Source organism: Tyto alba, unplaced genomic scaffold (genome assembly GCF_018691265.1).
Source record: "Tyto alba isolate M040663 unplaced genomic scaffold, T.alba_DEE_v4.0 Super-Scaffold_40, whole genome shotgun sequence".
Classification (NCBI taxonomy): domain Eukaryota; kingdom Metazoa; phylum Chordata; class Aves; order Strigiformes; family Tytonidae; genus Tyto; species Tyto alba.
In genome coordinates, this window is record NW_024881316.1 from 30,162,121 (window position 1) to 30,176,637 (window position 14,517).

Below are 14,517 nucleotides of genomic sequence, written 5' to 3' on the forward strand. Positions count from 1 at the left end.
ATTGATTAATTTAGTTCTCTACCAGCTAAGGAAAAACTGCTTTGCAAGTTAGGTAAGTCTAGATGAGAGCCTACTCACCTAAGAGAGTAAAATCAAACGTATTATCAGGTGGAAAAAAAATAAAATAAAATCAGTCTTCTCAGAAAAAATGCTGTTTCTCTGAAAAATTACAAATAAACTTTAGTTCTCACCAGCTGCTATCGTACCCTCTACTGTTCCTCTTTTGACTATGTACTAATGTTTTGGAACAGGAAGGTTGTTGCTCTGTTACCTGTACAAATCCTGGCTTAACACTGTGCTGAAGGAGAACTGCTTAAGATTTCTGGGTTTGGGTTGTTGGGATTTTTGGTTTTGGTTTGGGTTGGGTTTTTTTGTTTGTTGGTTTGGGTTTTTTCCTGGAACAATACAGGATAACTTACAGAAGGAAAAGTGGAAAAAAAAAAAAAAAAAGAAAAACTCATATACCTGACAATAACACTTCGTTCCTCTTTACTGCCCTGTTCAACATAGAGGTGAGTTCTCTGTAGTGCTAAATGACCAAATTCTTCAAAGAATGTCATGGCAGGGAGTTTCCATGCCCTGACTGCTCAAACTACTTTTCCCATACTGACTTTCAAATACATGGGCACATTTCCTACACCAATTTTCTTGACAGTGATTTAAAAATAAAAATTGAAATAAATTGAAAAAATTATAAAGTTACAACAGAGCCAGGATCACACATAATTTGATAGAAATCTAGAAAAAAAATCTTAAATATGAACTGACATCTGCATTTTACAGAGGTCACCTGGCTGCTAAAAGAGCTTCTGCTGATGTCAGCTGTCAATTTTGCAACCTATCACTGCCTGTTTTTTCTGTGTTGTAAGCCTGCTGTCCCTGGACAGGGGAGAAAGGTTCCCTTATCTGCAGATATGGGGAGAGGGAAGGGTCTTGACCAGTGCCATGCCAGGAAAATAACAATCCTGGACTCTGGGACTTGATCTCAGCTCCAGAGTGCAGGCTGCAGGAGCACAACCATATTCTTGTAGGCATAGCAGTGTTTTCATTTGACCATGTTTCCAGCTGGGTACACATGGGCAACTTAAGGTCCTGCCCATCATTGAGAAAGCATCAAAGAGCAGATGTTCTGGCCCAGACTATTTATTTCGTCTCCTTAATCTTTTTTCTTAAATTTACTTTTTCCTGATAAGTAAGTCAGGCACCAATTAAATATATACTCATTGTGACTTTTGAAAATATTTTGTTGTGGTTTGGGTTTTGGTTTTGTTTTTTTCTCCTTTAAATGTTACTACTAATTTGAAACTCAGTTCTTCCTTGAATATTCTGGTACTTTCAAGGATAATGTATCCTTAAAGCAAATTCCGTGATACTTTTTTTCATTAAGAAAAAGAAGTAGGGAATAAACTACCCAAGATTCAACTCTCTAATGTTCTTGACATTTTAATAAATGAATGCTTAATTGCCAGTCTTCGTGAATACATTAGCTAAAGTGCAAAGGCTCAAATTCAACTCTTTAACCTCTTTTCTGTTGATTCTTTGGTATAAATGACAATGAGGCAAACTGAACAAATCCAAACAGATAGGAAAAAATCTTAAGACATTAAGAGTTCTACATTGCAGACTGAAAGATGGAGTTTAGGTTGTAAAAACTGCTGTTTGGGGAGGGTGTTCTTAAGGATTTTCAGAAGCTGGTTAGAACTAATACAGAGCTCTGATGGAGAGTGCTATTGTGTCTTCTCATGAAAGATGGATTTTAAGGAGAAGGGCACTTGTTACTCACCTAATTGTAAGCTTCTCATCTATGTTTATTATGACATGAGTTAAACATGGAAAATAAGAATCCAATAGGGAAATTACATTATAAAACGTTTGCTAGATTTTACATTTGTGTGTGTGTATACATACATATAAATACACACTTGCATACACTAACATGAATATGGAAATATGTGAATTAAAATTCATATATATATATATCATGCACTTGCATATTCACGGACATTTAGTGGTAACAACCAGATGATTGAAAACGTGATCTCTTTTATTTCATGTGTTTCTTCCTATACCTTGCCTCATAGTCCATATCTACTAGAACTGTTACTGAAACTTGTATTTTTTAGGGGCGAGAATATTAGATGCATTTTCAAAAGCCACCTGTCTTAAAAACATTTTATTTTATTTTCTTGTCTGGTATTTTCACACATCCCATTTTCACATGAAAAGTAAAACATATTAATATACTAGTCTATGAGCCAGGATGAGCAGCACTGAGTCTAGAAACAGATGTAGATGTAATACTTGTCACTCCATTGCTGCTGAACAGTAGATGATACACAGATATTTTGTTCAGCTTCCTTTTCACCAATCCAAATGAACATCATAAAATAACTTTGAACTTCCTCAAGACTGTTCTCTCTTCAGGTAGCTGCAGGGCCACTTTTGACAACAAAGTGCTGCAAACCCTGGTGGCATTATGTTCAGCTTCTGAGGTGCCCCTCAAAACATCTGTAGCTTAACTTTAGTAAATTGCATAGGGTTATTGCTAGCTTTGTGTAATTCAGTAATTCACCAGCACAAGCAAAATTTTCAGTTCCCATATGAGTATTTTGATCCTGTTTGTGAATATGAGAGCATTACACAGAGGAGGTTGTGCTAGCAGATCATTTGCTTCCTCTGATGAACATTTAAGCATTTATTCTACTTGGCATTGGAATTTTTACGTTATGTTTGGGTGCTCAAATTCCAGTTGTTCATCTGCTTTCATGTGCATGGAGTTTCAACTATAGCCTCAATAGGCTATGATAGACTATTAGAGGTTCTGGAAAAATAATTCAAAATCTTTATAAGGCTTATCCTGACTACAAGATTCTAGGATATGGGTACCACTGGAAAGCTGAATTCTGGTCTTTTCAAAGCCACCTAAGCCGAGTTAAACATGACTGATTTTATCTCAGATCTTCTTGACTAGAATCAAGACTCCTGAACCTAACCTGGAGTAGTAGATAAAGAAAATTCTGTTTATAGGTAACTTTAGAAAATAAGAAACAACATTCTCTTTGCAAATTACTTTTTTTGTTCTTTCAATCTTTTCTGCCTCATACCATCATAGAGAAATTGAAATAGGAAAGGGCCTTATTTGATAAATAGAAATTTTAAACAATGTGCAATATATTTATTCTAATTAATGAAGTCTTGAAAGATTAAGGAAGTTTCTTGTAAGAATTTGTTTTCATTTACAAAACATTCTGTTACATTGATATTTTTCATTATGAAAGACTAATGTGAAGTTTCTCTTCTCCATCTTGAAGGTGATGGCAGGAACTCACTTCACTCCCCATGTAGTTGCAGAGCAGCATTGGCAGCTATTAGGGGACGCTTGAAAGCTCACATTGTCATTTCCAGAATTAGCCCTTGGGTGCTTGATAAATTACAGCATTCCTTGGTGTTTAGAATATCAGAACCCAATTGGAACAGAATAGTTATATTCTCCTGTAAAGATTGTGGACAGCTCTTGATTTGTATTCACACAATTTGGGGATTTCCTTCCTTTTCACTGTAAATAATATATTTCTACAAACTCCTTTTAAATTATGTATGTATTGTTTAGGTAACTTCTTTGACAGTATTTTGAAACTGCAGAAGTAGCTTGGATTACATGATACAGGGTAAGGTGAGTAAGAAGCAAAGAGAGAAGTTTGCTTTGGAATAATTACTTAATTCTCAGAACATTTCCTCAAGGTAATTATTAACATAATAACATAACATACCCAAGTGCTCGTCACTTACAAAAGACAATGTTGCTTTAACTGGTTTTGCTAGATGAAGAATCACGTACTGAAACATGTCTTTCAGCTCTGGCTTGCTGATGATTGCTGGCTACAAGCAAACTTGTATTTAGGTATTCATCAGGACTTTGATCTTGAAGACCAGAGGCCGTATTCTTTCAGTGTTATGGTTGGACATGGCAAGAGTCATTATTTCAATGTAGAGCTGGGCAGCGAGTTGGCAGTGTGGGAGAAATCATTTCAAAGAGCAATTTTCTTGGAAGTTCAAAGAACAGGGGTAAGTAATAAATAATTTAAATTCTGGAGCCATTTCTTCAGCAAAATAACTATAACAATTTTTTAGATAATTTGTATATTTAATAATTGCATCAGATTGATGTGCTCCATGACTAAGGATCTGAGTACATTTTAATACACCAAAGGCTTCTGAAAGCTTAATCATCACATCAATATTTGTATATCAATGACTATATAATAACAGTCTGCGAGCATGTTATGACAGCTTAAAAATTAGAAGTAGGAATGTGTAAATTGACCTTGATTATAACAAACTGGAAAGTAATACATATTACCACTGGAAAACAATTTATGTGGAGATTGTTTAGTCCACCTTGAATATTTTCTTCCAGAAAGCTTATTTTCTGCTCACATAAGGTAAATATGTTATGTTTACATGATGGTTCTGGTTTCAAAGAATAAATTTTGATCTTATATTGGCAATGGCAAGTTATTGGGATTGTCCTTGTTGTCATTGGAAGAGTTTGAAGACTCAGCATGGAAGTGAGAAGACAGTTTGTGATAGTCTTAAATTCTCAAAATTAAGCAGCAGATTATCACTTTCTACTGCCTAGTAGAATTCTCTCAAATCAATTATTTTCTCAGGTGAGAGTGTGCACATCCCATTAGGTGGTTTTAAATTTAAGATAAAGATTCCTGGTATAGTTGTCTAAATGTGAGTGGCTATTAGCCTCGTGGTGACTAAACTCCCATTATGTTATATAAACAAGTTATTTGCTGAATATCTGGATCCCTGCTCCCAAGTGAATTGGACCAGTGGTATGGGAATGTGTGGACTAAGAGTGTAAACCTTCTCCAATTAAAAACATATTTACACAGTTCAGCACAAATGCAAGCTTGATCTGGTATGTTTGGGTTCACAGGGACCTCCTAATGATATTTTCCATAGCAAGGAAACTGAATCAGAGCATTGTATTAGCACAGCTTGCAAGGAGCATGAGTCCTAGCACGTGTTGAATCAGCTCTAAATTTCCAGATGTCTGGGTTTCTAACAAGGTTTGCAGGCACTTGCTTAGAACCCTTCCAGTTGTCTCTTTGGACTGATGGAGTAACAAACAAGATTTTGTAATGGTGGTGCTGTTGCTCCTGCACTTCTGAGAAGGAATGCAGTTCTTCAGAAAAAAAAAAAAAAAAAAATTCTTCCTGAAAAATTGCTGAGCAACAAGGAGAGGGTAATAACACATATTGACTATGCATAAAGTATATTCTCATATGAGCTCCAAGAAATATTGTTAGACCAATCATTTAATTGTCCTATTTATTACCCATATAAGAAGTAGATAATATATAATTAAAATTAAGTGTAATAAGGGTGGAAATTAGCCGGTCTGTATCTGGTTCAATTTCTGAGGTATTTATTATTAAAACTCAAAACTTGCTTTCTTTTGCATCCTAATAGTCTTAAAATTAAGGAATGATTCTTTGCTTGTGTAATGGTCTTTTCTCATTTGAATCCAACAGTCCTCTAGACCCATATCACACAAAATATATCTAAAACCTCCAGGAGAGGCATTCAATTAAAGTCCTGATTACAGTGCTTCAATCTCCATATGTGTGTTTTCCTGTATCGTAATTTTCTCTCACTCAGTTGCATACATTCAAGTTTGTTGTAAACCACCATGTCAGTAGGATGCAAAGTGTTGTGGTCACTCACCAACAGTGAAAATCTTTTGACTCCACTATTTTCTTTCTTCCTTAAAAACATAAACGCTGCTTTGAATGCCCTTCTTTTCAGAAGGATATCAGGAGCAGCGTGAATGAGGTACAACTTAATATTACATAGATTATTTCAAGACATAGAAAAAGAACTAGCATTTCAGTATCCAGAAAAATAAAGGTTGTCACTAGTAGGTTAGATTATCCATAAAATTTATTTATTTTGGAGAAGGACCATAATTGCAGTTGAAAAATAATTTTTATTTATATATATATTGGGAAAGATTCATGACAGGTGTTGGATTGTACTGTGTCATTTCAGCCATTCTTATTTAAATGTGGCTTGGTTCTGTTTACTGTTGAGGATCATTAGGATCTTGTCTTTGACAGAGTTGCTGTTAACATTCTGTACATGCTCTTTGTGTTTGCTGTTTCTATAAGATTTGTATTTCTGAGGAGATTCTGTCCTTACACAATTTAAAAAAAAATAAATGTTAAGATGCAGTGGTATATTCAAAGGTGCTTTCGAATTGTGATGATTTTTTTTGAGTTGTGTGATTTTTTAATACATTTCTTCTGAAAATGGCAGCAGCACTAAATGACAGAAAGAATGCAATAAAGCAGGAAGAAATCCCCCCCACAATACCGCTCTCCTTTCAGCTATCTTAAAGCCATATTTCAAGGTGCAAATGCTTACAAAAAGGAGTCTACCGAGAAACCATGAAATTCAATGAACCTGATGAAATTAATCTATTTACAAATGATGACAACAGGCAAATGTATGTTAAATCCATGTGCCAGAAATACCTATATTATCTTCCTAGAAAAAATATTGTAGTTACTGATGGCATAATTTGGACAGATGGGGTCAATAAAAGTGCAATAGAAGTAGGTCAGGAAGGAAGTTGAAAGGCAGAAAAAATGCTGTTAGAAAGTATTTCCATGAGATTGGCAATAAAATCAGCACTACAATGGAGGAATATAGGCAATGAAGTCTTCTCAATCATAACTACAAGTTCAATCACCTCCCACAAATCCCAGTAAGCAGCCTCTTTGTCTCACCTGGAACAATCTAAACAGTGCAAGAACAATTAGTGATGCTCAGATTAAATAATTTTTCTTTTTTAAAAATTTTTTTACAGTGTAGACAAACTTCAAAAATAAAAGGCTATCATGTTTTTCTGTTACTAATTCTTTGACCATTCAGGGTAGTCTCATCAGTACTGTGTGGTTTTATTCAATTTTTTTTCAATGTTGTATTTTTTAAGTTACTTTCTCAGTATTCTTCCCTATCCTCAAACTATTCTTTCCAAAGGAAATTATCTTGACTCATCTGAGTCTTGGATATAATTTTTAAATTAATGCAGAAACATTTTGATAGGAAGATTTGAATTGTTGGTGTCTTCAGTCTTGTTCAACAGAAGGATAGAGGAGGTTATTGGAATAGTATTTGGTAGTGGACAGAGGAAAGAATGACAGTAATACATTTCACTGTCAGCTGTAGAAAAATTGGACTAACTGTTTTGGCATCTTGAAACTTTGTACTTGTTACATGGATGTCAGAAGACAGAGAAGAAGAATCTGCTTCACAAAATAGAAGAGCTCTCAGGAGACTGAAAAAAACATGCAGGGGGAAAGTCATCTACTGCAGTGTCTAAAATACCTGCAGTTGGTGTATAGTGAGGAGAAACGGTTACATACTCTTTTATCTAACAACTTCTAAACATGGAAGAAACTTTTCCCTTGGTGCTTCCAGATGTGATGCAGATGCTGTAAACTCTTTCCAATCCTCATGCAGCTGAATAGCCTAGTTTCATGAAACCATTTACTTTGCTCGGACAAAAAAAGTTGTTTAATATGAGTTACTGCCAAAATTAAAATAGATCAGATGTTGGACTCCACTCAGTCATAACAGAAGAATCAAGAAGTTTTGCTGCATGGTTATTTTCTGTGCTTAAAGGTAAGTATTTCTAGTGAATTTATTTCCATTTTATTCTGTAACTCAATGACTGATCTTGACAGAAAAATAAACCCTGGAAATAAAAATATAATATATATATTTGTTGATGACAAGGATATTAATGCATTGTGCTAAGAGAAATGTTAGCAGTAAAATTCATGTTCCTGGAATTACAAAAATTACTCCTATAAAGAATTAAAAATAAATTTTAAAAAATTTTCACGAATGTTGCAATAATATTTAACTTAACTTCATGTCGTGAACTTTATTGGAAATCCAAACCCACTTTATAATGAACATAAATGCACGATGCAATTATTCTATGTTTTCCCTCTTTATTTTTCAGTTAGCACGTATCTGATTTTGTGGATGTTTTATCTTTTTGTATGCATTTTTAACATCTACTTATTTTTCTAAGAGTTAACAACAAACCATTCTCTATAGTGAGATTCTAGATGCTGAACATGTAAGCCAGACTGGCTTACTGTGGCTCAGAATTGCTTGCTGATAATGTCTATTCCTGGATAAATGCAAAAATAATTATTAAGAATAGTTGTGCATGTGTACCTGGAGCTTTGTTTCAATAGGATTCCCATATGAAGCTTTCAATTTTCTTTCCACAAATATTGTACTGCTAAAACACCATGATTAAAATTCCTAAAAAAAAAAGAAACATTAGTTAAAACAAATGCAATTAATAATTTTTTTTTTGTTTTGTTTTGTAAGCAACAATTAATTCCTCTTCCATATTTGTTGGTCCAGCCAATCTCTGTTTTCATCTATAAGCTTGAGCTTACAAAAGCTGACAGACATGAGAGTAGCATACCTTACAGTATCCTTAGTTCACCATCTTCCTGTTCCATATTGTAACATTTCTGTCTATACACTGTATGTTCTTCTGGATGATCTGTATGAAATGCCTGAGAACTCTACAACTGCGTTATTGATTAAAATAAAACAAATTTTTTAAAAATGTAATTATTTTGTAGATGTGGTTTACATAATATCCTTTCCTCAGCTTTGTAACTCTTTCTGGTTTTGCTTGATGGACCATCTCTGATTAAGTGTCTGGTCCTGGTTACTTTCTGATACCCTGTCTTCTATTCATCTTTTTAATTTCCTTGTAATATCTTGTCATAGATTTTACTAGTTCATCAGTTTTAATTAATTTCTAACCCATTCATAATATTCTCGTGTGAGAAAGATGAAGTTACTTTCCATAAAATTTACATTGTTTATTGTACAAATCCTTTCAGAATCCCTGCTTTGAGAGGTTTTGGTTTTCACCTCTTGCTTTTCTAGTAAAGATTCATGGTTTTAAAGTTTTCTTTATAAAACTTATCCATGTAATACTTCCCTCTCATCCCTCCTCCACAGCTCAGGAAATAATCTATGCAATCTCTTCATTCCTACAACCATTTTCTGTTTGTTCTGGGCTGTTACTTAATTTTACATGCGTATTTCTGTTAAAAATCATCTGAAAGAGTTCACTAGAACTAATTGAAAACACACAGAAGAGAATAGGTTGCTTCCAACTGATTTCAGTAACCTCTCCCGGAAAGCAGTACTTTCTCATAATTTCCCTTCAAAAGTGTTCAGTTGACTACTGTATAAAATATCAACGTAGTAGTGACTATGCATATGTACTAATTCCTAACCTGTCATAAGCAATAATCTGTTTATAACATGAAAAGTAGTGTTTATATTTCAAATAACCTACTTGTTTCTATGATGTGTAAAATCACTTATAATGATGAGAGATCAAAAGAAACAACTGTGCAAAACTGCACTGACATTTTAAAAGCACATGTTTTCTCCAAATAACTTAGGTAAATAGCTCCCATATTTCGAGCAGCTCCAGAAAGGACCAAAAATAATTTATGTATTTGGGCTTTTATTCTCAGTCCACTAGAGATAACAATAAACTCCTTATGATTTCAAAGTTAGGAAGCAGCTGAAGAAATTCCTCTACATAGAAGTTGAAATGTTGTCTAAACAATTTTTTATGTCACTGAACATCATTGGATATTTTAGCAACATTCCTCTATCTATGCTTGAAGTTGAGTGTTCAACAAGACACTGAGAATGTGAACAGTGATGTGCGCTGGTCAGTGATGTGTATTCCTTGCATTCCCACTGTATGGTAGCCAAGCTGCAAGGAAGTGTGGAACTAGTATGAAAGGTACAAGTCCAATTGAAGATTTTGCATTTAGGGAAAACTGTAGAAAAGGGTTTGTGATGTTCAGATCCAGGCAGCCTGAAAGAAGTTTAGTTCCTGGGTCTCCTTCCTCAAACATGACATAAAAGGTGTTTTCTAGTCATTCTCCAGTGGCATTTTGAATTCATCTTACTACAAATCAAGTTAGATGTAATCAGAGTAGATCTTAGAGTCTCTGTCTCCACTGGGACTTGAGCAGAGGTTAGGTAACATTCCGCTCATCTTCCTATCACAGCTAACCTAACTCTTCTGACAACCTGATCTCTGAGATGCTCAGACAACTCTGAGTGTCTCTAACTCCACAGTCAAAACAAACACACTCATTGTTTCTAGGCATCTTTGGGAATTAAACAGTGCTTGAGAAATGGTAGTCTAATTACCCTCTGAGACTGAGCAAAAGAAGTCCACCTAAATAAATAAATGTAGCAGAAATTAGGCAGTCTGGATAAGAAGTAATTGTCATTTCGAGCTTATGAATCTATTAAATTGAGAGGATGGGTAAAACAGGATTAGGTGATCACAGTGTAATCCTTGTGAGATCCAAATAATATATCTAACATGCAAAAATGTTAAATACTATCTTAATTTTATATTCCATGATGATGGCAAAGCATATATGAAACAGAATTATATATAGGAATCACTTTAAAAATGGAAACACCACCATATGCTAATTTCTGAACTAATTTCTGAAACAAACAAATAAGCAAAGTGAATATCCCCCTTAAATTCAGGTGAGGTATTAAATAGCAGTTAGATTTATAGTCATTAAAAGATACTTACCAGTTTTTTGACCAGAAGCACTCAGTTTAATTACACAATTAAGTTTTAGATTGTTTTCGTTATATACAGAAAGCTTATTACAATTCTAATTTAACTGTTCATCTTTACAAATGCTGTTTGGTTCTAATTCATTTTTGCACTGATGCACCATTCTCCAACCCAAAGGAAGATGCTGAGAACCATATGGATTAGTTTTAAATACATTTGTAAAAATTATTAATAATTCAACAGTTCAGATACCAGGTGAGAATCAAGTAATGCACCTATTAGAATTTTTATAAAAGAAAGAGAATGTATCAATTTACAAAGCTATTGAACAAAATCCTGTTTACATATTCTGTATTTTAAGCATGATTAATATAAAATGTTGATTAATATAAAATGTTGATTTGCATGAAGCTACACCAGTATTTGTAAAAATAGTAGTCTTAACATTACAAATTATACATATTGAAAAAATAAATCCAAAGACATACATATATATGTTAATATATTTATATGTATTTATAAATCCAAATACTTAGATAACAAATATGTGGTGTGAGTGTAGTGTTCTTATTTCCCAGAGGATCTTACAGACTTGAATAAGGATGAAACTAGTAACCTGTCAAAAAGTTACTCTCATGGAATTTCAAATTTATAAAGTAATATTATCTTAGAATTTTGATATTTTATTATACGTTTTCAAAAGTCAGTGTTCCGTATTATTCTTCACATATGATTCCTTTATAAGAATCAGGTAGAAAACCAAAATCCCAGTCCAAACACCATTGATTCAGAACTGAATTTTGTACTTAGCAATGTCTTTTGTTGACATTTCTAATTAAAATCCTTTTTTAACTGCAAAATTCCAGAATCTATAGATCACCACAAAAGAAAAAACCTTGATTATATAATAACAAACTGTATCAAAAAAAGTCATTGCCCTTGCTGAAGTAAACCAGTAGTGTTCAACTAAAATGAATGGTGCCAGCCTGATTACTAGGATTCCTACTGAGAATCAGACTCAGGTATGTGAAAATATAAATTTCACATAACAATCTACAGGTAGGATCTGTTAAACGTTCAAGTCACTATTGTATCTTGCTTTTTTTAATGGAAAAATGAGTTGCTACAAAACCACAAAAATGTTCCTCAGGCACAGGGTTGTTCCTGACATAAGACAAGGCTAAAAAATGCACTTTGAAATTTCACTGCTAGAGGATGATCACTGTTAAACTGCTGGCCTTTGATTTTGTCCTCCTATTTCTCTCACTACCTTTTTACTACGACCAATTTAAGTCATAGTCTGCCTGTTCAGCAGAGGAGGTAGCAAGTCTTCTTTCTTCTGTCAGGTTTACATTAGCCCTAGGTTCATATTACAGAGGGATTGCTATGGACATGAGTAGGCATCCATAACAGCATTATCTGCTCATCTTGCTAAGTAATAGCTGAACCTGGAACAGTTTAGGAGAAATTACTTGACCTATCACTATTTCTATAGGAACACAATTCCCTGCAGAGAAACATTTGCTTCAGGCTGCATGCACATGTAGCCCTAGTCTCTCTGTGGCAGTGCTTTAATGCTTAATCCCAGTTATGCTGGTTTTCTGGAAAGGCAGTTTGTTCAGTGAGAGCTCTGCTAAGAAAACCACGTTTGCAGTTATCTGCTATAATATCACAAGCATTACAAATTACAAATAGATTAGATCAGATAGGTATTTATTTCAGTTGGAACACCTGTTGTGGCAGGAATTTTACTTATGATTGTGGCACAGATTGTAATAGATGACCTAAAGGCAAAAGTTTCAATCGTAGCAGTATACTGAGAAACCCAGCATTTAAAACATGAACATATTAAGCATAGGTGATGTTTTCTAAAGCACTAAGCACAGAGATAGCACCGCTTCTGATGAAATCAATAGAAGCTTTCTTTGAAGTTCAGTGAAAGTATAATGAGCCATTATTTGAGTCCTTTGAAAAAAATCTTACTTTTCGTGTCAGTGTGTCTCTTGCATACATATATGCTGAGCCACAGATGTGCATTGATATTTTAAAAAACAACTATAATGTCTTTTTCAAATCATCAGACTGCGGAACCATCTTTAACAACAGAATGTACTTTTTTTATACTAACACCCAGTCAAGTATGTAAAAAAGAGTCATTTTTGGGCATTAGATGCAATTCCTTTGAGTGCAGCAACTGCAGATCATGAAGGAATATACAAGATTTTTAATCAGATCTGTTTTGTTTCAGTAAGGTGCTTTTAATTTTATCTATCCATAATTATCACAGTTCTGTAACCTTTTAATTGTAACATGATGAATTCCTTAAAGGTATGTCCAAATAAGTGAAGATGGTATTCATTCATTCACTCTCACAGAAACTATTTCACTGATACTTTTGCACAGTTATCTGGAACAGGAATACACCTGAGCTTTGGAAGTCTGTTCTGTATGAAATTTCTGAGAACTCATGCTTTTGATGAATGCCAGATTTCATTGTCATTTAATTTCCTCATATGTAGTGTGGATTCAGAGTGAGAATGTTTTCAACGTACTTTATAAATGTCTTCTGTGCGTTTGTTTTTTTCAAAAAGAGAGATATATAATATAAAATAATTTTTCTTAAAATAACAATCAGAAATTTTAAATATGAGAAAGCCAAAGTATGTGTATTTTAAATTCAAGTATTTTGGAATTTCAAAGAGTTTAAAACCCACTTCTGTTTAGCACAAATAATTCTACATGAAAAGACTGTTGTAAAAGATTTTGCAGGCTGTCGTCAGAATTAAGGGATTTAATTTTGTGTGCCTCCTAGAACACTTTCTGTATGAGGGCTGAGATATATTTCTCAGTACAACCATAACAACTCTGGCTGCTCTTATCATTCTCTCCACAACCTATTCAGAGGTTTTTTATGCTAAAAGTGGAATTTTCAGAAAACCTCATTCTTGACCTAGCCAGTCCCTTATTAAGGCTTTTACCAAACTATGTTTTGGTAAACACATTGGATTAATTAAGAAACCTTACACTTGTCACTCCTGTATGATTTAATAGCTTGTGAAAGGCTGCTGTATTAACTCTTAATGCAAGAATCTGTGTTCCAAAGTGTCCGTTGTTGGTTTAATTTTTTTCCTTACCCTCACTGTGTTTTAAATGCTGTTGTGCATTATTTGGGCATATGTGCATATTTGGGCATATGGGCATATTATATGTTGGGCATATATATTTCTTGTGCATAGTTAAAGAGACATCACTTAGGTCCTTCTCTGTTTCAGGCATTTAAGTTCCTCTGATAAATCCTACAAACTTCCTCCCATTTTTTTACATATGCCCACACTGATAGCCTAAAAAAAAATTAAATGTACTATGAGGTGTCATTTGGTCTCAGAAATAAGAAGAAAGAAGTATCAGTGATATTTGGATGATATTAAAATTTTATCAGTTCAAATTGGCAAAAATGGAGTCTTGTTAATATGATTGAAATGTTGACAAGTAATTGATTTCTAGATAAAACTTTCACAATTAAATGATCATGTTAATCTGCAGTTTAATAGACAATGACAAACAAATCGCTTCATACACATTTAGCTCATTAGAATTCTACTCTTCTCATATGTATACAATTCACTTTCTTAAGTCTTTATGAGATCATGGACTTTGTTGAAAAGTCACGTCCTTCAATAAGGAAAAATGCTCAGTTTGGGGTATTTCTAGTTGTTCTTTTTGAGTTTTTAGACACTTAATTTTGATCTGCATATGACTAAGCTTTAATTGTTATTTTTTTTTAAATTAAATAAGAACAAATCTTCAATAGCTCAAAAGAGCTTTGC

General features: G+C 33.8%; 1 protein-coding gene across 2 annotated transcripts in view; it reads left to right on the forward strand.

The window, feature by feature from the left end:
• SNTG2 (syntrophin gamma 2) overlaps nucleotides 1-14,517 on the forward strand; it is a 280,675-nt gene that overhangs the window by 243,590 nt on the left and 22,568 nt on the right. For both annotated transcript variants that reach the window (XM_042803276.1, XM_042803277.1), the window contains one exon: nucleotides 3,856-4,065. In XM_042803276.1, coding sequence (XP_042659210.1) covers nucleotides 3,856-4,065 — 210 coding nt within the window. The remainder of the gene's footprint in view (nucleotides 1-3,855; nucleotides 4,066-14,517) is intronic.